We start from the raw sequence: 25563 nt of genomic DNA on the forward strand, positions 1-25563 counted from the left end.
CTGAAGTTGTAAAAGCTGCAATGTGAATGCAGTTTATTTCGTATTTTTCTTTACAACTGGTTTGAGACCTCGCAGTAGGATGGGGGAAATCTGTCAGGCTTCCTGCTCCTGACTGCGGATGTGTGGACGCTCAATGAGGTCAGGTAACATTTGACTGTCATATCTGTTCGGTTGCAAACTCTAATGGCGCACACTCAGAATGTGGCAGCTAGGTGAGATATTGGTAACAGCTCACCAACCACGAATTCCATCAAAAATGAGGGTGGCACAATGGTTAGCACTGCTGCCTCACAGCATTAGGGACTCGGATTCGATTCCTAGATTGTGTCACTGTGTGGAGTTTGCACGTTCTTCCCATGTCAACATGGGTTTCCTCCAGGTGCTTCAGTTTCCTCCCACAATCCAAAAAACATGCTGGTTAGGTGCATTGGCCATGCTAAGTTCCCCCTCAATGTACCTGAACAGGCGCTGGAGTGTGGCGACTAGGGGATTTTCACAGTAACTTCATTGCAGTGTTAATGCAAACCTACTTGTGACACTAATAAATAAACTTCAAACTTTAATACAAAGAATAGATCCCTTGAGGAGTACAGAAAATCATCAAGGAAATAGCTCTCTTCAAAATTGTAGGATTTCCTCTGGTTCATATGTGTGTACTTAAAACTAGGAGCTTCAACTTTAACCTCTTGTGCATCTCTTATTTCAATTGGTGGCAAATGCCTTCCACTGCCAAGGCTGTAAGACACGGAATTCTCTCCCTAAAAGTTTCCTCTTTCTATCTCTCTCTCTCTCTCATAGCAACATAGAAAATAGGTGCAGCAGTAGGCCATTCAGGCTTTCAAGCCCGCACTACCATTCAATATGATCATCGTTAATCATTCACTTTCAGTATCCCACTCCCGCTTTCTTTCTATTATCCCTTGATCCCTTTAGCCATGAGGGCCACATCCAGCTCCTTCCCAAATGTATCTAACAAACTGGCCCTAACAGCTTTCTGTGGTAGAGAATTCCACAGGTTCACAACTCTCTGAGTGAAGAAGTTCTTCCTCATCTCAGTCTTGAATGGATTACCCTTTATTCTTAGACTGGGACCCCTGGTTCTGCACTTCTCCAACATCGGGAACATTCTTCCTACATCTAGCCTGTCTAGTCCTATCAGGATTTTATACGCTTCTATGAGATCCCCTCTCGTTCTAAATTTCAGTGAGTACGAGCCCAGTTGATTTAGTCTCCCTTCATGTGTTAGTCCTACCATTCCAAGAATCAGTCTGGTGAGCCTTCACTGGACTTCCTCAATAGCAAGAATGCCCTTCCTCAAACTAAGAGACCAAAATGCATACAATACTCAAGTGTAACCTTACCAAGACCCTGTATAACTGCAGCAAGACATCTTACTCTTATACTCAAATCCTCTTGCTATGAAGGCCAGCGTGCCATTAATTTTCCTCACTGCCTGCTGTACCTGCATGCCAACTTTCAGCGACTATTACACCATGATACCCAGGTCACGTTGCACTTCCCCTTTTCTTAAACTACCACCATTCAGATAATAATCTTTCTTCCTGTTTTGCCACCAAAGTGGATAGCCCCACACTTATCCACATTATATTACATTTATCAAGTATTTTCCCACTCAGTCAACCTGTCCAAGTTACCCTGCGACCTCTTAGCATCCTCTTCACAGTGCAAACTGCCACCCAGCTTAGTCTCACCTGCAAATTTGGAGGTATTACATTCAATTCCTTTGTCCAAGTCATTAATGAATGTTGTGAATAGCTGAGGTCCCATCACTGAACCCTGTGGTACTAGTCACTACCTGCCACTCTGCTTCCTGTCTGCCAACCACTTCACCACCCTGTCAATACATTATATCCAATACCATAAGCTTTAATTTTACTCACTAATCTCTTGTGTGGGACTTTGTCAAAGGCCTTTTGAAAATCCAGAAATACAACATCCACTGATTCACCCTTGAACACTTGACTAGTCACATCCTCAAAAAATTCCAGAAGATTTGTCAAACATGATTCCCCTTTAGTGAATCCATGCTGATTTGGTCCAATCTTGTCACTGCTTTCCAAATGCTCAGTTATTACATCCTAAGTAATTGACTCCAGTATTTTCCCCACCACCGATATCAGACTAACCAGCCTAGAATTCCCCATTTCTCTCTTCCTTTTTAAAAAGTGGGATTACATTAGCTTCCAGAAAATGATCACCAATGCACTACTATTTCGAGGCCCACTTGAATACTTTGGGATGCAGAACATCAGGCCCTGGGGACCTGTCAGGTTTTAATCCCAGCAATTTCCCCACTACAATTTCCTGACTAATAAGGATTTCCTTCAATTCCTCCTTCAGGCTAGATCCTCTGTCCCCTAGTATTTCTGGAAGGTTATTTGTGTCTTTCTTAGTGAAGACAGATCCAAAGTGTTTGTTCAGCTGGCCTGCCATCTCTTTGTCGTCCATTGTGAATTCACATGATTCTAACTGTAACATTTGCCTTTACCAGTCTTTCTCTCTTCACAAAGCTATAGAAGCTTTTGCAGTCAGTTTTTATGTTTTCTGCAAGCCTACTCTCATATTCTAATTTCCCTTTCCAAATTAAATCCTTTGTCCCCCTCTGCTGAGTTTTAAATTTCTCCCAGTCCTCAGGTTTGCTGCTTTTTCTGGCCAATTTATATGCCTCCTGTTTGGCTTCAACACGATCTGGGATTTCCCTTGTTAGCCATGAATGAGCCACCTTCCGCAATTACTCTTACACCAGACAGGGATGTCCAGTTGTTGAAGTTCCTCCATGTGTTTATTAGATGTCTGCTGTGGCCATAGTCAACCCTTTAAATATCCTTTGCCAGCTTATCTTAGCTAATGCACATCTCATACCATCAAAGTTAGCTTTCCTCAAGTTCAGGATCCTATTCTCAGACTTAACTGTGCCATTCTCCATCAGAATGAAGAATTCTATCATATTATGGTCACTCTTCCCATCTTGCACTATGCACAATTCATCCTCTTTCAATACGCAATCTCCAGTCTAGGATGGCCTCCTCTCTAGTTGGTTCTCGACATATTGCTTGAGAAAACTATCCCTTATACATTCCAGGGAATCCTCCCCCATCGCATTGCAAGGGTTTGGTGAGCCCAATCAACATGCAGCTTGAAGTCACCCATAATAATAGCTGTATCCTTACTGCACACATTTCTTATTCCATGCTTGATGCCACCCCCAGCCTCTACTACCATTTGGTGATCGGTACACAACTCCCACTCGCTTTTTAGCCCTTTGGTGTTCCGCAGCTCTACCCAAACAGATTCCACATCATTCAGACTAATGTCCTCCCTTACTATTGCATTAATTTCCTCTATAATGCTACCCCATCCCCTTTCTTTTCCTGTTTATCTTTACTGACTATTGAATACCCTTCAAGGTTTGAGTTCCCGACCCTGGTCACCTTGGGGCCGAGCCTCCGTGCTCCCAAATACATCATATCCATTAATGAATGACTGTGTAGTTAATTTATCCACTTTATAACAAATGCTTCTCACATTGAGCCACAGAGCCTTCAGGCTTGTTTTTTGGCATTTATTGCTGTCTTAGAATTATGGCCATTTTTGATTCTTTAAGACATTCCTTAAAATCTACCTATTGAACCAAATGCTTTCTAATACCCCCTTCTGTGGCTTGTGTCAAATTTTGTTTATTAACACTATGTGGTGCACCTTTGGACATTTTCCTACATTAAATAAAAGGTGCAGTCATACATTTTCAGTAATAGTGTTCTGAAGTTCACTGTTGTATTTAATATCTAATTATGAGCAATGTCCCTTAAAGTAGTAAAATTCATTGGCGAAATTCAAATGTGCTTGCTATCCTGAACCTTCTCCTTTCCACTGAGTGATGATTTTAACAAATGCTTTTAAATACTTCTCAATCTTCTCACAAAAGTTGTGTTCTGAAAGCTTAGCACACTTCCAATATTAAGTGAAGCATCATTGTCAGGAGCTATTCCATGCAGAGTAATGGAATAAAGTTTCAATGCAGCATTAAAATCAGGAATTGGGATCAATCCGTGTTGTAGAAAGCTTGCAGTGCTTTTGAAAAAGAGCAATTCCATGTGAATTTTAACACTTTTTTGGAGATCCCACACATCTCTACAGAATGACCAATTAAGACCAATTTTGCATTGCAACCTATTCCTAATCCATATTCCATAACTGAATTTGTTTGTGAAAGAAAATAAACTTAAAGCAAGTGGAGGCTTGTTGACCTGCATGCATTATGCTGCCATTCTGTTGTTTCCAAGCTTTGGAGAGCAGTAGAGTGACTCAGGATTTGGAGGTCTTTGTCTCACAGCAGGTCACTGGATGGGAGGATGACAGCTTCCACTTTAAGGGCGTCTGAAAAGGGATTTACTTTACACTGTGTTGTGTACAAATGGCCAGAAAATTTTCAGGCAAAATTGCACCTCTTAACTAACAATGCCAGTGTAGAGCGGCCTCTTCTTAGAAAAGGACAACAATTCAGCTTTCTTTTTCTTTAGCATGGATTACAGTCTCCTTTTGAATTGGTAGGAATGTCTCACAGTTTATTAGCAATCTGCAGTCATTGATTACAAAACTGCATGTGAACACTTAACAAAGCAGAAACTTAAATGCGGCATGAAGTGAGATTCAGCCAGATAAACACTAGCTAATTCATGATAGAAGAGTACTTTTACTTGTTTCTGTTCCTATATTCCAGTATGAAATGCGAGGCACAGTACCTAAATGAATACAATCAATAGATTTCAAGCTGGTATTGATATTTTAAAGATGCTGCAATGTAGAGATTCAGCACTTGCACATTATACATTTCTGTCACAGCAGAAGATTAGATTCAGTTCAAAAAAAATTCCATCTTCGTGTTCACTGAAGACCATTTGTTTTCCCTACTCAAATTGCCCTGAATCTGCTCTGCATTTCAAATTGAAACCAACTAAGTTGCATTGTAATGTCCATATAGGCACGTTAGTGAGCCGCCTTACTCAACGCAATTTACACAGGCATCAGTGTATAGAAGAACATAAGAACTAGGAGCAAGAATAGGCCATCTGGCCTATCTGACTGATATTTTTGTGGACTCAAGTCCATTTACCCACCTGCTCACCATAACCCTTAATTCCTTTAGTGTTCAAAACAGTATCTATCCTTGCCTTAAAAACATTCAATTAGGTAGCCTCAGCTGCTTCAATGAGCAGGGAATTCCACAGATTCACAACCATTTGTGTGAAGAAGTTCCTCCTTAACTGAGTCCTAAATCTGCTTCCCCTTATTTTGAGCCTATGCCCTCTAGTTCTAGTTTCACTCGCCAGTGGAAACAACTTCCCTGCTCCTATCTATCTATTCCCTTTATAATCTTATATGTTTCTATAAGATCTCCCCTCATTATTCTGAATTCCAATGAGAATAGCCCCAGTCAACTCAGTCTCTCCTTATAAGCCAATCCTCTCAACACTGGAATCAACCTAGTGAATCTCCTCTGCACCCCCTCCAGTGCTAGTATATTCTTTCTCAAATAAAGAGACCAAAACTGTACACAGTACTCCAGGTGTGGCCCCACCAGCACCTTATACAGCTGTAACAAAATCTCACCTTTTTAAACTCCATCCCTCTTGCAATGAAAGACAAAATTCCATTTGCCTTCTTAATTACGTGCTGCACTTGCAAACCAACTCCTTGAGATTGCATGCTGCAATGTTTCACCATTTAAATAATAGTCCATTTTGCTGTTATTCCTACCAAAATGGATGACCTCACATTTAACAACATCTCTGCCGTGGCGAGATTTGAACCAGGGTCCCCAGAATATTAGCTGAGATTTTGGATTAATAGTCTAGCGATAATAGCACTAGGCTATCACCTACCCTGTAGAATACCCAATTTGGCGTCCAAGGGACATGTACACACTTACAACATGAAGCATACTGGATGCCATTTTGGTGAAGGGATTAGAGTACGTACTTAACATTTGTTAGAAATATGACGAGCAAGCAGATCATGATGTCAATCAGCATACAATGTTGATCTGATGCCAACACTGCCATTTTGGAATTCCATGCTCCAGCTGATGCCCTCTCTTAACCTTGCATCCATGGCTGATGAGGGAAATCGAGGACAGCATAAAAGCAAAAGAAAAAGCATGCAAAGTGGCAAAGATTAGTGGGAAGCCAGAGGATTGGGAAGCCTTTAAAAGTGAGCAGAAGACAACTAAAAAAGCAATAAGGGGGGAGAAGATAAAATATGAGTGCAAGCTAGCTAATAGTACAAAAAAGAGGTAAGAGAGAGGCAAAAATAACCACTGGAAAATGAGACTGAAGAAGTAATAATAGGGAACAAAGTTATGGCAGAGGAACTGAATAGTTACTTTGCATCAGTCTTCATGGTGGAAGAGACCAGTGGGATGCCAGAGCTGCAGGAGAGTCAGGAGGCTCAAGTGAGTGTAGTGGCCATCACTCAGGAGAAGTTTTGGGGAAACTGAAAGATCTGAAGCTGAATAAATCGCCTAGATCGGATGGACTAAACCCAGAGTTCTAAAAGAGATAGCTGAGGAAATTGTGGAGACATTGGTGGTGATCTTTCAGGAATCACTGGAGGTAGGGAGGGCACCAGAGGACTGGAAAGTAGCTAATGTAACACTGCTGTTTAAGAAGGGAGAGAGGCAACAGACAGGAAGTTACAGACCAGTTAACCTGACTTTGGTCATTGGCAAGATTTTAAGATGAGATCGCAGAGTACTTGGAAGTGCATGATAAAGTAGGACTGAGTCAGCACGGATTTGTCAAGGGGACGTCATGTCTGACAAATCTGTTAGAGTTCTTTGAGGAGGTAACAAGGAAATTAGATAAGGAGAACCAGTGGACGTGATTTATTTAGATTCCCAGGAGGCCTTTGACAAGGTGCCATATAAGAGACTGTTAAATCACTTAAGTGCCCATAGTGTTCATGGTAAGATCCTGGCATGGATAGAGAATTGGCTGACTGGCAGAAGGCAGAGAGTGGGGATAATGGGGTCTTTTTCAGGATGGCAGCTGGTGACTAGTGGTGTGCCTCAGGGGTTAGTGCTGTAACTACAACTTTTCACAATATACATTAACGATTTGGAGAAAGGAACTGAAGGCGCTAATGTTAAGTTTGCAGATGATGCAAAGATATGTAGAGGGAGAGGCAGTATTGAGAAAGCAGAGGGGCTGCAGAAGAACTTGGACAGGTTAGGGGAGTGGGTAACGAAGTGGAAGATGGAATACAATGTGGAAAAGTATGAGGTTATGCACTTTGGAAGGAGGAATGGAGGCATAGACTATTTTCTAAATGGGAAAATGCTTTGGAAATCAGAAACACAGAAGGACTTGGGATCATTGTTCAAGATTTTCTTAAGGTTAATGTGCAGGTTCAGTCAGCAGTTAGGGAGGCGAATGCAATGTTAGCATTCATGTCAAGAGGGCTAGAATACAAGTGCAGGGATGTACTTCTGAAGCTGTATAAAGCTCTGGTCAGACCCCATTTGGAGTATTGTGAGCAGTATCTAAGGAAGGATGTGCTGACCTTGGAAAGGGTGGTACAGTAAGAAGTCTCACCAAAAAAACAGGTTAAAGTCCGACAGGTTTATTTGGTAGCACAAGCTTTCGGAGCATTGCCCCTTCAAAAGCTTTTACTACCAAATAAACCTGTTGGACTTTAACCTGGTGTTTTGAGACTTCTTACTGTGCTTACCCCAGTCCAACGCCGACAACTCTACATCTTAAAAAGCGTCCAGAGGAGGTTCACAAGAATGATCCCTGTAATGAAAAGCTTGTCACATGAGGATCATTTGAGAACTCTTGGTCTGTGTTGTTGGAGTTTAGAAGAATGAGGGGGAATCTTATCGAAACTTACAGGCTACTGCAAGGTCTGGATAGAATGGACGTGGAGAGGATACTTTCAGTCGTAGGAAAAATTAGAACCAGAGGGCACAACCTCAGACGAAAGGGATGATCCTTTAAAACAGAGATGAAGAGGAATTTCTTTAGACATAGAGTGGTGAATCTGTGGAACTCTGCTGCAAAAGGCTGTGGAGTCAGGTCATTGAGTGTCTTTAAGACAGAGATGGACAGGTTAATAAGGGGATCGGGGTTATGGGGAAAAGGCAGGAGAATGGGGATGAGAAAAAATATCAGCTATGATTGAATGGGAGGGCAGACACGATTGGCCAAGTGGCCTCATTCTGTTCCTGTGCCTCATAGGATGTTCCCCCTGCTGGCAAGTGTAGCACTTGGGGTCACTGTCTCAGAATAAGGAGCAGGCCATTTAGGACTGAGATGAGGAGGGATTCCTTCACTTTACAGGTGGTGTATCTTTGGAATTTTATATCCCCGAGGGCAGTGGAAGCTCAATCAGTGAACACATTTAAGACATAGATAGATTTCTAGACATGATTTACATCAAGGGACATTGGGATAGTGTGGGAAAATGGCATTGAAATGGATGGTCATCCATGATCTAGTTGAATGGCAAAGTATTCTTGATGAGCAGAATGGCTTCCTTGTGCTTCTATGTTCCTATATTCCTTCCTGTCTTCAATGAGCCATTATTGGTAGAGAATGTTGGTGGTTGAGTGATGGGGATTTGGTGAAGTGAAACTTTGAGATGCAATTGGTAAAATATGGTGCTTGCAGATGTGTACACTATCCTTGATAAATCACATAAGGCTACCAAACATCTGGTCGCACCTCATCCAGGTTAATGGGGTTAATTTCTTGGCATTGACCTCCATGTTTCAGTGCCTTAAACATTGGCATTTAAGGCAATGTTTAATTGCCTTATTTCTGTGTGTCCTGAGGGCCAACTGGCCTGCTGAAAATACAGGGTATCTTTCCTCCTCTCCACCTCTTCCAGCTAGGAGTGCAATTTTTGTAAACAGTTGTGCACAGGCTCTCCCTTTAAGAGGTGCAGATTAGCTTTAGATAGTGCTAACATGTAATGATATTGGCCTCCTGCTGATGCAAGGCGCCAATCAATATCCTGGTTAGCACCGATTGCATACAGCAATAACGATGATGACATCATATAAGTACATCACTACAGAAACTATCCAGTTTAGGTAGTATGGAGGCTTAAATTCAATTGCCTGTGTTTATTTATTTCTTAATCTGTGTCCTTTCCAGAGAATCTAAACAATTGATTTCTATTTGATTCTCTGTCCAAAGAACAGGTAGGTGGATCCTTAGGTAAGCAGGTGAGTTGGATTTGGGTGAGGTGTTTAGGTAAGTCAGATGGCTCAGTGGTGAGCGGGTGGGTGTGTAGTTGGATGAGCCTGGTTGGGTCGAGGTGCAGCCATGTGAAGCTAGGGCTGGTGGATCGGGAGGTAATTGTGTCTGGTCAGAAAGGTTGTTGAGCCTATGGAGCAGATGGGTGGTCGGGGTTTGTTGGATTGGGTGGAGATGGGGAACCAGTGGTAGTCAGGTCAGGGGTGAGTTGAATCATCAGGTGGTCTTGGGATCATGTTTGTTTGAGCAGATGGCAGGTTTTTATGTGTCCCGTAACCTTACAATTTTGTAAACCTATACACAGGATTTTCAGGTGAATATGGAGGTGAGAATGGGGACAAGCAAGTTTGCTGGCACAGTTCAGTTCTAGATCTAGGTTGCATTGGGGGTGGAAGGGCACCCAATTTGAAAGTGGCAGGTAGCTTATTATGTTTCTTTAAAAGCCAATTCAGACGCCAACTGGAACTTTCTAGTTTACCTGCGGGACTGTCTGTGGCATTGGTAGCATGTGAGTGGCCTCCCAGTACAACATTGAGGCACCCTCTCTCTCGCTTAACTATGACTGAAGACTGCAGCTCAATGCTTCCACCTGACATCTTTAAATAGAAGGTGAGCTTGCCCTCTGGTCACTGGTCAATCATGATAAAATTAGTGCTCCAGGCACTGTGCGCATTCGCCTTTGACCCTGACCTAGTACCTTTCTACACTCGTATATCTTGTCCCTTTTATCACGCAATCACAAATGTGTTCACAAGAGCACCTAAGAAGCTTTGTTTGAAGAAATTGCTTTTTCATTCTATCCCTGGAACATCAAGTGACCAAAAATTACTTGCTTATAACAGAGCATTTGTTTCCAGAAGTGAACGCCGCTGATCTCCTTGCTGCATCCATACATTGTTAATTGAGTAACGACACAGATTTCTTCAATGATAGACTGGAATATTATATTCTGGTTGTCACAGTGGCACTGAGGAAACTTCCCCAGTCCCCACAGCAGTTCACAGAGCCTCTCTTCTCCTTTTACATCCCTGTCACCTTCTGTTCCTTCTCATGCTCCTTGCACCCTTCAATTTAAATAAGCAAAAGAATATCGGAGGAATTTTTCAACTTTGCTTTTATGATCAGGAGGCTTGCTCACTAAGAGTGCAAACTGCAAATCTGGACTGGCACACCCATTATTTTCTGATCAAAACTGCCAGAAGATTATGCAGGGCATATCCTAGTTTCTGATTATGTTGCCAGCTTTGTGAAGTGAGCAATGTTCCTTCACTGAATCAAAATAAATTTGACATTGGGTATACCGTTGATGCCATTACTTATCAGTAAGCCTCTGTTTCAACCTCCGAGATTTGAAAAGATATCTAATTCTTTTCTTTTTCAGGCCAGATGGAATTGGAACTGTAACAGTTGAAGAAAAGGAAAGATTTCATGAGATTAAAGAAAGACTTCTGTCCCTTCTTGAAAATCAGATCACCCACTTCAGGTAATCTACATTTTGTTAGTTAAAAAAAAACATGCACCATTTAGCCATCCGGATTCATCAACCTTGATTTTGGCCGGAATTCTCCAGCCTCACCTGTGGCTGTGATTCTCCAATCCCACTGCAGTCAATGGAGTTTTGGCTGAACACCAAATTCTCAGCTGGCAGCAGTGGGAGGACGTACAAGACCAGAGAATCCCAGTCTTTAACCTTGGCCACTTTTGAGGCAGTCATAGTGCAGGGCAGCAGTAGCTCACCGGCTCTTTGGCATGGAGCCTAAACTACTGCCACCAGCTCTTTGGCATGGAGCCTAAGCTACTGTAGCTCCCGAGTTTAATTTAAATCCGTTTCTGCCATCCTCTACCCAATACTGGTAGGAGTGATATCCAGGCAGTTGGGTGGGAGGGGAATTAGGACTGCAGTCGGACACACACTAGGGAGACAGGGGAAATGGATGCCGGATATAAGGTAAATGTTTTGGGGATAGGATTGGGATTGGGTGATGCAGAGCCAGTTTTGGTTGCGTGGGGGAAGAACACAATCTACTCTATGGAATTCTCCACAAAATTACAAAAAATTCATTTAACTGAACTAGATTGTGTCACATTACTGCCTCACTTTTCTTGGCAGTTTTGGTGTTGTGACAATCTCCTGGGATGTTATGTTAAAGTTATGGTTTGGAGAAGTGCCGTAGACATACACCTTTTTAATATGATCCCTACCTGTGGTGGGTGCTGCAGGGATCCTGGCAGCTATGGGGGCAGGGTGAGTGGTTGGCAGGGAAAGAGAGTAATGAGGGGAAGGTGATGCAGGAATGCTCCACTCATGAACTTAGATCTTCAAAAAAAAAATGAGCACAGAATTTCCATTCTTCCACTTTGGACCAGATAAAGTCATTTTTGAATCTTAAAGAAATTATTTCACAGGACATGGGCAGTGGACACCCACCCCAGTTGGCTTTGAGAAGTGGTGGTGAGCTGCCATCTTGAACCATATGACGTAGGTACAGCCATAGTGCTGTTAGGGGAGGGATTCCAGGACTTTGACCCAGCAACAGTGAATGAACGGCAATATATTTCCTTGTCAGTATGGTGAGTGGCATGGAGGGGAATTTGCAGATGGTGGTATTCCAATATATCTGCATTGGTGCCTGGGCTGCCAGTCAGGCAGACTGCTTTGTCCTGGATGTTGTCGAGTTTCTTGAGTGTTGAGCATATATAGACAGAGACTCAATTGTAAGATAAATATATATATGCAAGGTAAATTCTATATATGCCCTGTTTGTGTGAACCCACCTCTCCACTCACCTGATGAAGGGCAGTACTCCAAAAGCTCGTGATTCAAAATAAACCTGTTGGGCTTTAACCTGATGTTGTGAGACTTCTTACTGTGATTACCCCTGTCCAATGCCAGCAAAGCCACACAATGACTAAAAGGTAAATGACAACAAGGTCCTACAAACAACAAAAGAATAAAGAAGATTATTTGAATTGTAGTATTAGTCAGAGGAAAAATAAATCATGGCCAGGACACCTTACAATGTTCCTTCAAATCATACCATGTGATTTTCTATGTCTACTGCAGCAATGAAGATGGGTCTCAGATTAACATCATCTTTCTAGGTTAGGTCCTCAGGTAGTTCTTTCCTCCAATGCTTCAGTTTCCCCCACCCAGTCCAGAGATGTGTAGGTTACATTGATTGGCCATGTTAAGTTGCCCCTTAGATTCGGGGGGATTAGCTAAGGTAAATCCATAAGGTTATGGGGATAGGGTTTGGGTAAGATTGTGGTCAGTGCAGACTCGATGGGCCAAATGGACTCCTTCTGCACTGTTGATTGTGTGATTCCATACTATATTCCAATCTCATCTGTATTCCTTACTGGGGATTGGATTACCAGACATCTGATTCATGTGGCATGTTATTAAATCTGCCAATTAATCAAAAGTTCCACTTTTCCTTGATTGCACGCATGATTCTCCAGTTGTTACACCATTCTGTGAACTTTCATCAGATGATCCCGGCATCTGCTGTCCTTCAATCCTGTTAATTGTTGGATGTAGTATAAAGGATTAATGCTAAATATGCAAACAGACAGTCTACATAATCAATGATGTAAGGCCACATGATAAGACAGCATGCTGAGAGATAGTTCTATGATGTGTCTCGTGCTAAACATTATACTGTAATAATTAGTAGAATGTTCAGTAAAAAGTAAAGTTTACCAACACCCTTACCTCCAGCAGTATCTGTAAATCTTAACTAAAGACAAATCTACCTGAGACCCACAACAATACCAAATGAGATTTTTGAAGCTGACAAAACAATGACCACCCTAAGCACAATATTTAACGTAAAACAATTATTTGAACAGGAGAAGCTTCCGTGTAAAGGAATTAGATATAGATTGTTAATATATTAAAATTCTTGCAGCTGTACTACCATGCTATAAGATTTTCCCATTATAAATGTCCTTGCCTTATAATGAAATTGCCAATGTAAACTTGTCATCTATAAGTCCATACCACCACCACGATTGGCTCCCACTCCCATCCCTTGCCAATGGGGAATACTAGATGGGAAGAGGGTACAGTTACAGCATGGTGAGTTTAATTAGGGTGTTTACATCATAAATATGGAGGCCAGCATTAATTCTTCAAGTGTATGCTATGGTCCAATTATTCTTTTGTCCTTTTCCCCAGTTCAGTTGAAGCTTATACTTAGACTTCACTTGCTCCTCGGAGCCTTCATCTTCAGGTGGGGTGGAGAGTAAGGAAGGGGCCAGGGTGCAGTGGGACAGGGGAGGGGAGATGGGTTGAGGAGGGAGCTGCAATGTGGACAATTCTGAATTGATAAAGTACGTGATACCAGATCAGCAGCATTTCACAAATCCAATCTAAAAATCAGAGAGGGCATCAAATTGCCTGATCTGATACCACTTGTTTTTACTTTCCTGCCCAAGTACAAAAATCTCAACCCACTGTGTGCAACTCCACAGATTAGCTCTGAGCTTAGAAATGAAATTTCAATGTCATGACCATGACCATTCAATGCATGACCATTCAATGCAGTCAAACAAATTACTTGGTTTAGTATTTCAATGGAGATTTTGTTTTGGTGCACCTGTTAAAAAAGCAAAGTCAATTCAGACAAGATGCAGTACAGCTTTCACTTATTTTTATAAAACCACACTATTCAGACAGCATTGGAAACCTAACAGGGACACAGTTAAATTGACAAGCCTCTTCTCTAACACTTTCCTTAACAATTAGGCCAATGCTGTGTTCTATTTCCAATTTAAAATAATGATAGTCTCTGCGATCACTACAAGGAGAAGAGTTAGTGTGAATTGAAGTAGATTGAATGTTGTGCGCTTCTCAATTTCCGTTCATTTGATCTCAATTCAATAATCTTTAGAAAATGAGCTTCAGTTTGGACCTCTCTTTAGATTCAACATGTTGCGTCAGATGAATAGATTTTTAATTCTAGCTATTTCAATAAAATCACTAGCCACTGGCAGATTCAATCTAAAGGTTAGAAATTGTTATGACTGTATTCATCAGTATCCTTCAAATGGGCTGTGAGACATGCATGATTGCAACACAATAGCTTGTAGCTATCATCAGCTACTGTTTATATTATTAATAACTCGAGTCGGTTGAAATAATTTGTCACTTAGAGACACCAGCAAGGATACGACCAAAAAGTGGAGCGGTCTCCTGTTGCTTGATATCATTAAAATTCAGTCAGAATTATTTATCCGTGACATCTTCAAAGGGTATTAATATTATCCAACTATTCCAACAAATCTATACAAAACGGTGAACAAAATCAGACTGGTTGTTCATTGAGTCTGTCCCATTCAGTTATGTTGCAGCAAAACACTACAATTCTTACTATGAAGAAAGATTGAATAGGCTGAGATTGTTTTCATAGGAAGAGAGGAAGTGAAGGGTAAAGGTAAATTATGAGGAGCTTTGATGGAGAGAGATCAGTAACCAGGGAGGCATCAATTTAGAGGAGAGTTGAGGGTGAATGGGCTCTGGAATTCATTGCCTGAAAGGGTGGCCGAGGTAGAAATATTTTTTGTATTTAAAAATATACTTGGGTATGCACTTGAAGTACTGTAAGCTGCAAGGCTACAGATCAAGAGCTGGCAAGTGACATTAGGCTGGATAGTTATTTTCTCACTGCGATTCACATGGCTGGCCACATTGTAATTGTTTGGTTTTGTAATTTTTTTAATGTTTCCGTATCTATTGGAGCTCTGAACCTACCAGGAACCATGTAATCACTTAGGAGAAGCAAATAAACACATTTTAAAAAGCTCAGGCTAGTCTGAGTGAAATATAATTCTGAGAAGTTCCTCACTAATCCCTGAAAGCAGTGAAATCTAGGAGCCACGAGTAACCACAATGTAGATTCCCCAAACCTCATGCTGCCCTTTCAATGCAGTGTTATCAGAAACCTCTCAGGATATTTGAGCACCAGCATGAATCTGCATACACTGCATGAGTTGTCAAGCCATTCCACTTACCAATAACCCTGAGAAGAGAAAAAGATAGTTGCCTGATGGCAGGTGCAGGCATAATGGGCTGAAGGGCCTCTTACTGTGCTGTAAAACTCTATGAACATTTAACAAAATGTTTTAAGATGCTTAAATTGGGGAATTTTTGCCAATAAGTTATAAATCAATCGCTGAAAACTAAAACTTCTCAACAAAACTGTCATTGGGAAGACTAAGCTCTGATTTGATTTATGTAATCAAGATTAAATCCACTCAGAATGTACGCTTTGTTATTTTCATAGTCATAAAATGTCGTTGAATCTCCAGAACATCCACAGTGGGACCTCCTTTATTTTCAATAGCACATGTAATCCCTGGGATCTCTAACATTCAGCCAACCATATTGTAATAGGAGTAGATAATGGGCAGAATCATTCACTTACTATATCTGTCTACTGAGAAAAACCAGCTGAGGCGAAAGGAATACAACTGCAAACATGTCGCTCAACTTTATATATAGAAAAGACGAACTGAACAGGTCAGGGATGCGGATTAAGGATATTTTACAAATGGGCTAATATTCCAATAATTGGTGTTGAAATCCAAGTAACAGTAGAAACAGACTTTATTAAGTGAACAACAAGTGTGACACTAGGACTTTAATCATAAGCAATATTTAATGGAAGTTAATCCTAACATGTTTTTTACTGATCACTACACAAGAATCTTGCTGAATGTAGAGTCCTCTATATTCAATATTGTTGAGACTTTCTAAATTTGGATTGTGTGATTACATTATATAAAATCTATTTCTAATGCAATATACATAGTCTCTATTATTACACATTTCCCATTTAATTATGCTAACTGGAGGAGGTGAAAACTAAAATAAAACTGGAAATGCATTCTTCATGCACAAATTTTGCAGTGTGATACAATTATACATGGGAATCTTCTCTGTAGATGGACAAGTAACCAATAAAACATACTTCATAAAACACTCAGAGCTATAGTAAGATGTGGTATGGTATATTCATGAATCCTTAAACTGTTACCAGTTCCAGAGAAGTCACCCTGAGCAATTAACTCTATAACTTTTCAGCTCACAATCTAAATTCATATTGTTATTGCAATAAAGTTGTTTCAACATTGTTATTGGCTTTTTTCTTTAATTTTGACCCTAAATACCTTCAATTTGCATTTAAAAGATCGTTTTAAATAAAATATTTTAAATACTTAGTCTTGCTTGCCCTGTCTACTTTATTCTCCTTATAACTTTAATTTATGTTTTTTTTCATCTTATGGATGTAAAATTTATCAAATATATTCTATACTTGATTCTGTTAAGATAAGCCAGTGTGCTTTTTATATTTCCTCTGGTGACCCATTGTAGATGTAGGAGCAAATGCAAAAAAAAGGTTTTCATTAGTTGAAAACTAATTCCAAAAGCTGTTTGGTTAATCAGTGTGAACCTCAAAGACTGAAGATTGATGCAATGACATCAAACATTGGTCTCGTACATCCAGAAGAGAGCCACAATTAAAGAAAACATGTGTCAGAAATAGGAATATGATACTGTTGCTTCCACTCTCATTGACATTCCCTTGCAGCATAGCTTGCAGTTGTGGGGGGCTGAATTTATTGTACAGTCAAAATAAGGCTGCCATATTATACTTGGAGATGGCACAAATGTCGAAGGGCGGTTATGGTGATTGACTTGACCCTCCTCACATCTGACCTCCTGGACAGGCGTCAATGGCCTCTTTTCCCTCCATCAGGGTCAGGCACCTGTTAGTGGGGAGCAGGAGTGAACCCCTCTGGAGTGAACCACTCCTGGTAGGGGGTGGGTGGGTGATTCTAGTGAGCCTGGAGACTTCAGTCCGGGCCCACTAATGACATGGAAACCCCAATTTCCATATTGCAATCACTCTGTGCCGATTTCCAGCATGGAACTGTATACTCTGGAAATCTTTCTCTGGTAGACTTGTGGAGACTGTGGTGCCCATTGGAAAGCATGCGAAACAGTCTCCACTGATGTATCCCAGCTCACTGCACTACTCGAGCAACATGGCGGGCTGGGAGAATCACCCCCAGAATGTTTCAACAGCTGAATTGTAGTGAGATACTGCAACACTGGTATACTGTGGAATGATGTGACTTTCTCCAATTTTTGCATTATTTTCAGATGCATATTCAAATTCTATCGTCTGGGCTGTAAGCCTTCAAACTAATCAACAAAGGAAGCTATGAGCCAGCTTTATACTGCAGTTTATTCACCCAAATTGTCATTTATTGGGCAGGATTTACCATGCAGCCTGCCACGTGTTTTGCCATGGCAGGAGGCTGGCAACAGTTGGCTGGCAGCGGGAACTTCTGGTCCAAACATTGTCAGTGGGGTTTCCTGTTGAAGGCACCCCTCATCTCCGTGAAACCTGTGGTTGAGTGCACCATGAGTGGGACTGGAAGATCTCACCAGCATGAACAGCTAGAAAGTTCTGGCCATCATATCAGCCATGTTCACACATATACACACACACAGACCACACCACACACACCTGAATCAGAAAGTCATGAGTTCAAGTCCCACTCCAGAAACTTAAGGACAAAAGTACAACACAGTATAAGGAAGTATTGCATTACCAGCAGAGCTGTTTTCCAGATGAGAGATTAAACTCGGTCTGTTCTCTTAGAAGGTATAGAAGATCTCATGAGAACTATATTGAAGAAGAACAGACATGTATTCCCCGGTATCCTGGCCAGTGTTTGTCCTTCAGTCAACATTAAAAAAATAAAATTGGTTATCTGGTCATTGCCATGTTGTTTGTGGGAGCTTGGTGGACACATTGGCTGCCATCTTTTCTACATGACAACAGTGGTTGACTGAAATATGGTTTCAGACGTTCTGAGGTTGTGAAACACACTATTTAAAAACAAGTCATTCTTTCCTCTTCTTTGACTTGAAAGCAAATTTTGTAATGTATGAACAAAACCAAATTTCAAGCAATATACTGTGGATACTGGACATCTGAAATATGAAAGATAATGCTGGAAATACTCAGCAGTGCTGGCATCTTATGCAGAGAGAGAAAGGAGTTAATATTTCAGATCTGTGAACTTCTATCAGGACTGGGAAAAGATCTGAGCCAGTGAAAGACAAAGAACAGGGGTGGAAAGATGAACTAAAGGTAAGGTCTGTGTTGAGGTGGGAGCAGGAGGGATTAAATGATGGATTTTATGGTAAAAGAGGGTGATAAAGGAACAAGTAAGGAAGCACAAGATATGTTGAGAGGAGGTGTTAATGGCAGGGTTTTGAACAGCTGCCAGCTGAAAGCAAAGGGAGCAGAAAGAAATGAGGGGGAAAAAAAAACTCAAACCCATCATAGAACAAAATAAAATGGAGCAAAGGTTACAAATTGTTGAACTCAATGTTGAGTCCAGAAGGCTGAAAAGTGCCCTGTCAAAAGATGAGGTGGTTTTCCTCAGGCAATTTGTTCCACTCAAATCCAATTTGTTCTTCACTGATTCAGTTCTGAGTAAGTGAGGAACAATCCAGTTGATTATTTGGAAGTCCTGCAACATGCCATGTTTAAGTTTTAACCTATTGTAATGAATTACACTGCATTGTTGCTTAACTTCAAAGATGTCTGAATTCTCTGTTAATGTTCCAGGTACTGTTTCCCATTTGGACGGCCAGAAGGTGCACTAAAAGCCACACTCTCGTTGCTTGAAAGGGTATGTTCAAACTACAATGAAATGTACAATTAATTCTTGGTTGCTTTAACTTGTTTCCCTTTGTCACATGCTGTGTGAAGTTTACACATTCTCCCTGTGTCTGCGCAGGTTTCCCCCGGATGGCCCAGTTTCCTCCCACACTCCACTGTGGATTAGATGGATTGGCCATGCTAAATTGACTCTTAGTGTCAGGGGGATTAGCAGGGTAAATACATGGGTTTACGGGATACGGCCTGGATGAGGATTGTTGTTGGTGCAGGCTCGATAGGCTGAATGGCCTCCTTCTGCACTGTACGGATTCTGTGATGATTCTAAAAGTAAATCACTTACTGGAGGTGGTTCCAAAGCATTGCAGTTACTGAGATTGGTTTCCAATGTTGCAAAGCAACTTCCTAGAACATAGAACACTACAGCACAAACAGGCCCTTCGGCCCACGAGTTGCGCTGATCACATCAACACCTACCAATCCATAGACCTATCTATAACCCCCAATCCCACTAAATCCCATATACTCATCCAGAAGTCTTTTAAAAGACCCCCAGCGAGATCGCCTCCACCACCACTGACGGCAGCCGATTCCATTCACTCACCACCCTCTGAGTGAAAAACTTACCCCTAACATCACTTCTGTACTTGCCTCCCCGCACCTTAAATCTGTGTCCTCTCGTAGCGACCATTTCAACCCGGGGAAATAGCCTCTGAGAATCCACCCTATCTATTCCTCTCAACATTTTATAAACCTCTATCAGGTCACCTCTCAACCTTCGTCTCTCCAGGGAGAAGAGTCCCAGCTCCCTCAACCTATCTTCATAAGGCATGCCTCCCAATCCAGGCAACATCCTTGTAAATCTCCCCTGTACCCTTTCAATAGCTTCTACGTCCTTGAAAAAAGTGAATGGTATTTGGTTTCCAGTCATATGACATACACTTCTTGAACAATTAGCAATAATAAGCTGCTTAGATTCTAAGAGCTTCATAAAAAGTTAATTTATGTAAACTTTTCACTGTCAATCAGTCAGAGTAGAATTATCATTGTTTTTACATTCCAAAAGTGCCTCTGGGGTGCTTTTTCATGCATTAAAATGAAAATGCTATTTTTTTCTGCAGTATAGAATGGTGATAAAAGCACCAGCTGTATGCAGGATCTAAACCTCAAGGATTTTCTTCACAATTTTTGTTCCTTTGCCTCCTTTTTATGGGTGTTCACTTTGTATTGTGTTACATGCCCACAGACAGTCGCTGTTCCCACTGGTCCCATGTCCATTCTGGACAGCATTAGTCATGCTAAAACTGCCCCTCAGTGTCAGAAGGATTAGCAGGGTAAATATTTGGGGTTAGGGGAATAGGGCCTGGGTGGGATTGTGGTTGGTACAGACTCAATGGGCCGAGTAGCCTCCTGTGCTGTAGAGATTCAATAAGTGGCTGCACTGTGCTCAATTGCAGTGCACATCACAACCAAGCCAAATTCTGTCCTCAATTAATTTTCGCTATCACACCCAGGTACAGTCACTGGATAATAATCAAAAGAGAAAATTCAACACAAATCAATCTTTTCAAAAGAGCGTTGGTGGAATGTGGGAGAGGGTGGGGGGGTGTGTTGGGAGGAAAGAATAGATGCGAGAAATATAATTTTTATAAATTTGCTTATTTTCTTTGATAAAGGTGCTAATGAAAGACATTGCCACCCCCGTGCCATCTGAAGATGTCAAGAAAGTGGTACGAAAGTGTCTAGAGAAGGCTGCTTTGATCAATTATTCTCACCTTTCAGAGTATGCCAAAATAGAAGGTTGGTATGTTTGATATAGCTATCCATGTGGCACAGAGAGCCAATTGAGTCCATTAACTGAACACTTTGTCACAAGTCTTTCTTTCCCATTGAACAAACCCAAGCCTCTGCAGATGCAAATGCCTCATTAAAATCTCAGCTGGTGAACAGCAGAGTCTTTTCTATTCATTGCCTTAATCTGCCTCATGGGACCTCCTTCCAGAGCTGCAAACCTTTCACTAAAGCTGTTCTCTTTTCCGGTACCCTTGTGATGCTTTGTTAAATAAATAGTTTTATATAGATTTTAATTATTTTTTTAAATCATTGCTAACTTATTTTCTCTTCCTTCTACACCCTTTTTGTCATTTCAAGCAGCCAGTGGAAAAGAACCAGGTAAATGGATGCCTTCACTATTTGACAATCTCACCTCTTTAAATAGATTCATCATCTGCCAATAAATGTCACTCAGTTATTTATCCTGTATTCCGATTTCTCAAGAAGGATTGTTGTTATTTGATTTGCACCTAAATATACTGGGAAATAGAGAGTGGTGTTTATTTTTTAGAGATTCTTTACATGATACTTACCAATTTAAGGCACTTTGCTGTCTTGGCTAAAAGACAGTTCGGTCTGTACTCAAAAACAATGCATATAGTCCAGGCTGACACTCCAGTGCAGTACGGAGGGAGTACTGAACTGTTGGTGATGCCTTTTTCTTGAACAAGACATTAAACTGAGGCTCCATCTACCTGTTTGGATGGATATTAAAGATTCCATGGCCTCTCACAAGATCAGGGGAGTTGACACCAATAGCTTGGTCATTGGGTATCTGTCAGTCAACATCACACACAAAAAAAAACAGATTATCTGGTCATTACACATTACTGTATGTGGGAGTTTGCTGTACTCAAATTGGCTGCTGCCTTTCCTATGGGTCCTCCAGTTTCCTCCCACAGTTTAAAGATGTATGGGTTAGGTGGATTGGCCGTGGTAAATTGCGCCTTAGTGTCAGGGGGACTGGTTAGGGCAAATGCTATGGGGATAAGGCCTAGGTGAGTTTGTGGTCGGTACAGACTTGAAAGGCTGAATGGCCTCCTCTTGCACTGTTGGATTCTATGTCTATGTCTAACAATGACTGCACCTCAAAAAAGTACGAAAGTACTTCATTGGTTGTAAAGCTGTTTGAGACACCCGATTATTGTGAAGTGTTATACAAAACTAAGTCTTTCTTTTAGTAATTTTGCTTTCAACCTATGTGGCCAGATTGGAGTGTACCAATTTCTGATGAAGTTAGAGCAGAGAAAGTCACATGTATTAAGATAAAGATCCACTAAACATTATACTCACAGTAAAAGAATCAAGGTATTGGGATTTGAAAGTTAGAAAGGAAGCGATTAATTTTGAATTTTGCAAAGAGATAACGCATGGGATGGAATTCTCCAGCAGTTCATGCCAGCAGGATTCTCCGCTCCTGCTGCAATGAATGAAGATTTGCTTGAGTACCAAGTTCTCTGTCCTTGCAGTGGCAGCAGGGTGTGAATGGCCACTGTATTGAAAAAACACAGTATTAATTAGGATTGATTTTAATTAAATGAAATAAGTGATAAAGGAATGGATGCAGTTGTCTTAAAAAGGTATAAATACTTTGGAATAAATAAATGTTTGGTAATATAGAACTTGACATTCAAAGCTTTTTCTTTTGCATTCGTCAGGACATTTTGCAAAAATACCAGTATAAGGGGAAAACAATAATTTTACTGTAGAGGAGAGAATGCTGATTAGTTGGCAAGTAGACTTTGTAGAAACATTGCGATGGAGAATGCAGTAGTTGATTGTGATGAACAGTTAACTGCCAAACATTGTCTGAAGTTTAAACTTTGACCCTAATTGGTCAAGACATGGTCCTGAGGAATGAGTCAGCTGTCATGCATTTTGTTCAGATGAAACAGACACATTGTGTGTGCATTCTCTTTCTGCTTGCAAAGCACAGGGGCTTGTGTATAACTGCATGTAACTTCCGTTACACACAAATGCATCATACTGTGAATCCAACTGATAATCTTAAATTGGTTGCCAGTGTAATTCAACTTCAGAATAAAGCAGCACAATGAAGGATACATGAGAGAGAAAGCTACATTTTTGAAGAAACTAAGGAGCATTGTGAAGCAGCTATCATCCTATCATTAAATTCAATATTCAATACTATTATAAACAATGAAACAAGAAAAAAAAGGGTGAACTGCAGGGATTTCAAGGATAAATAGGAAAAGGTCACTCAGTAAATGGCTTAAATCTGACTTACTTTCTCCTCAAAAAAAACTTTAAGAGATGTTTTGATTTTTCTCCTACTTGAGAGGAGAAAATCAGTTGGCTGTAAGACAAAACATGAAGATGATGGATCAGTCTTCAGAAACTTTCCAACTGGGGATTGCTATCCATCTGTTTCTGAAGTCCTTCTAAAGCACTAGGCTATGTTGATGAACACTTGAAGAAATTAAGATAAAATATAACAATAAAGAGGCATAAATGCTTCATTGTGATACTTATGACTGGGGAACCCTTCAGGTATAGGCAATCTTCAGACAAGGGTCAACATTGCAATGCCACAAATTAACCTGAGATCTATTTGCAGTCTGATAATTATTGGAATCTTTAGCCAAGCAAATAAATAAAGTGAAATCAAATGGGTTTTTAAAAGATTGGGGTCACATCTTTAAAAAATTGAAATCTCTGGGTGTTAGAGTTGTTGGATGATTGGATCCAGAACACATTGAATAAATTCCTCCATATAAGACTTATGAATAAAATTGAATGGTTTAGGATTGAGAAGGAATTGTAAGTTTGCTAATAAATTGGTGACAAAGATTGGTGATGCATTTGTCAATACCGCTTGGAGACCATAAATATCAAATTTGCCAGGGTTTTGTGAAAAGATTCTTTTTGTTCCTAATAATAATGTTAAAATGAGTATTGAGAGTGGAGGAGAATTATATAATGTATCATTGGTAAATAGCATGTTCTGAGGAGAGATATATAATTGAACAAGATCTACAGAGATTTAACAGCTAGGCATATTAACACCATCTCATGAGAAATGTAAAGTGAAACGCATTGGAGCTAAAAATAGTAAATGTGAATACACAATGGAAAGTATATTGTTGAATAATGTGGAGCAAGAAATTGACATGGGTGTGCTAATTGGCGAAAAACTGAAAATGTTATCAAATTATATGTTGATGATTATCAACACAAATAAGAGCATCCGGATATATTAGTGAGTGTTAACTCACACTCTAACACATTGGTGAGACTAAGCTAATGCATTTAATTTCTTTTCAATAGCTTGCTTCTTAACAGGGTTGTTTCTTTTTATTATTTGCCGAAATTCCTTGAAATGCAAATGTGCAGTAACACCAAAATACAGTTGAAAAATGCATTCCAAAGAGCGTAAGATTTTAATGTGAAGAATAAGGCAATATTAGTTAAATTGCACAAGCACGGTAAGTCTTGGGGAGGGGTAAATGTGAAGATATGGCTGAAGGTAGCAGAAGTTGAGAAAGCTGTGAAAATAGATGGGATCCTGTGCTTTATTTACAGTATGAAAGCAAGGAAGCTGTGCTTAACCTTTATAAATCACTGGTTAGCTCTCAATGGAGTACAGTGTCAAATTCTGGGCACCATTTTAGGAAGGATGTCAAGGACATGTCCACAGAAATGATTTACTGGAATTATATCTGGGGATGCGGAGCTTTAGTTCTATGGGGAGACCAGAGAAACTAACCTAGATCCCTTACAGCAAAGAAGGTTAAGGGAAGATTTGACAAAGGAACTGAAAATGGTGAATAATTTTGAATAGATAGGAAAAATTGGCCACGATTCTCCCAAAAGTGCCGAATTGGGGGGAAAACTGTTCTAAATCCCAACTGTTTTGTCAGTTCAACTTCTCACCTGAATCTCCACACTCTGTGCTCTGAAGAGGTCCCAATCGGGAATCTCATTGAAATCCTGGGGGGGTGGGGCCTATCTGCGCCAGAATCTGACTGTTCTGGAATTCTGCACGTGCGCAGTTGTCCCGATCTGCCAGTCTCCCCATTTGCTGGTCAGCCTGAACATTGGCCAGGCCAGGACCACTGCAGTGCTGCCTCTCCAGCAACCCCCTTGGCCAAGAATCCCTGGGCCAGCCCTGACCCACTCCAATTCCCGGAGTGCCCTAATGCACAGCCCACCCATCCCAGCAGTGGCGCTACCCCCACCCCCCTCACCCTGCCCTCAGGAGGCAGCGCCCTGCCACAGACCAACCCCCTCCCCCAGCCTGCCCCAATCATTGCCTCCCTCCATCCAAGACCAATCCTGTCTACAGAGTGACCGCAGAACACCCCACCCCCACCGATTGCCCCTAGGTCCCACCCACAATAGACCCTGCCCCCTTGGCACTGCCTGATGCCCAATGGGCAGTGCCAGGGTGCCCCCTGGGCAGTACCAGGGGGCAAAGGCTGGCACTACCAGTGGGTCCATGCCCAGGGGGCACCACCCCTCTGCCACTCGATCCCCTGGGGATTGTCCCCCTTCATTCCAGCGGGGTCTCCCGCTACTTCCTGAACGTGGGGAGCTAGTCTGAACCCCGTCGGAATGCAGTACTCCTGGCGGGGTGGGAAATTCATTCGTGACCTGAAAATTCCCGATAATGATCTGCTAAACATGTTTAAGATACATTTTAAAAAGATTCAAATTACTTAGTTATCTCCCTGCCAGTTTCCAGCGTGGTCTGACTGGGGACTGTTCGCCAGCTCTGGGAAATG

At 41.2% G+C, this 25563-nt stretch overlaps 1 protein-coding gene across 3 annotated transcripts in view; it reads left to right on the plus strand.

Moving 5' to 3' along the window:
* cadps2 (Ca++-dependent secretion activator 2) overlaps positions 1–25563 on the plus strand; it is a 660232-nt gene that overhangs the window by 480080 nt on the left and 154589 nt on the right. For 2 of the 3 annotated variants that reach the window (XM_080190802.1, XM_080190798.1), the window contains exons 14-17: positions 10663–10764; positions 18935–18998; positions 20662–20785; positions 21140–21157. In XM_080190802.1, coding sequence (XP_080046928.1) covers positions 10663–10764; positions 18935–18998; positions 20662–20785; positions 21140–21157 — 308 coding nt within the window. The remainder of the gene's footprint in view (positions 1–10662; positions 10765–18934; positions 18999–20661; positions 20786–21139; positions 21158–25563) is intronic. The other variant, XM_080190799.1, reaches the window with a different exon arrangement.

This window comes from Carcharhinus amblyrhynchos, chromosome 6 (genome assembly GCF_965287045.1).
Source record: "Carcharhinus amblyrhynchos chromosome 6, sCarAmb.v2.hapA, whole genome shotgun sequence".
Taxonomy (NCBI): Eukaryota; Metazoa; Chordata; class Chondrichthyes; order Carcharhiniformes; family Carcharhinidae; genus Carcharhinus; species Carcharhinus amblyrhynchos.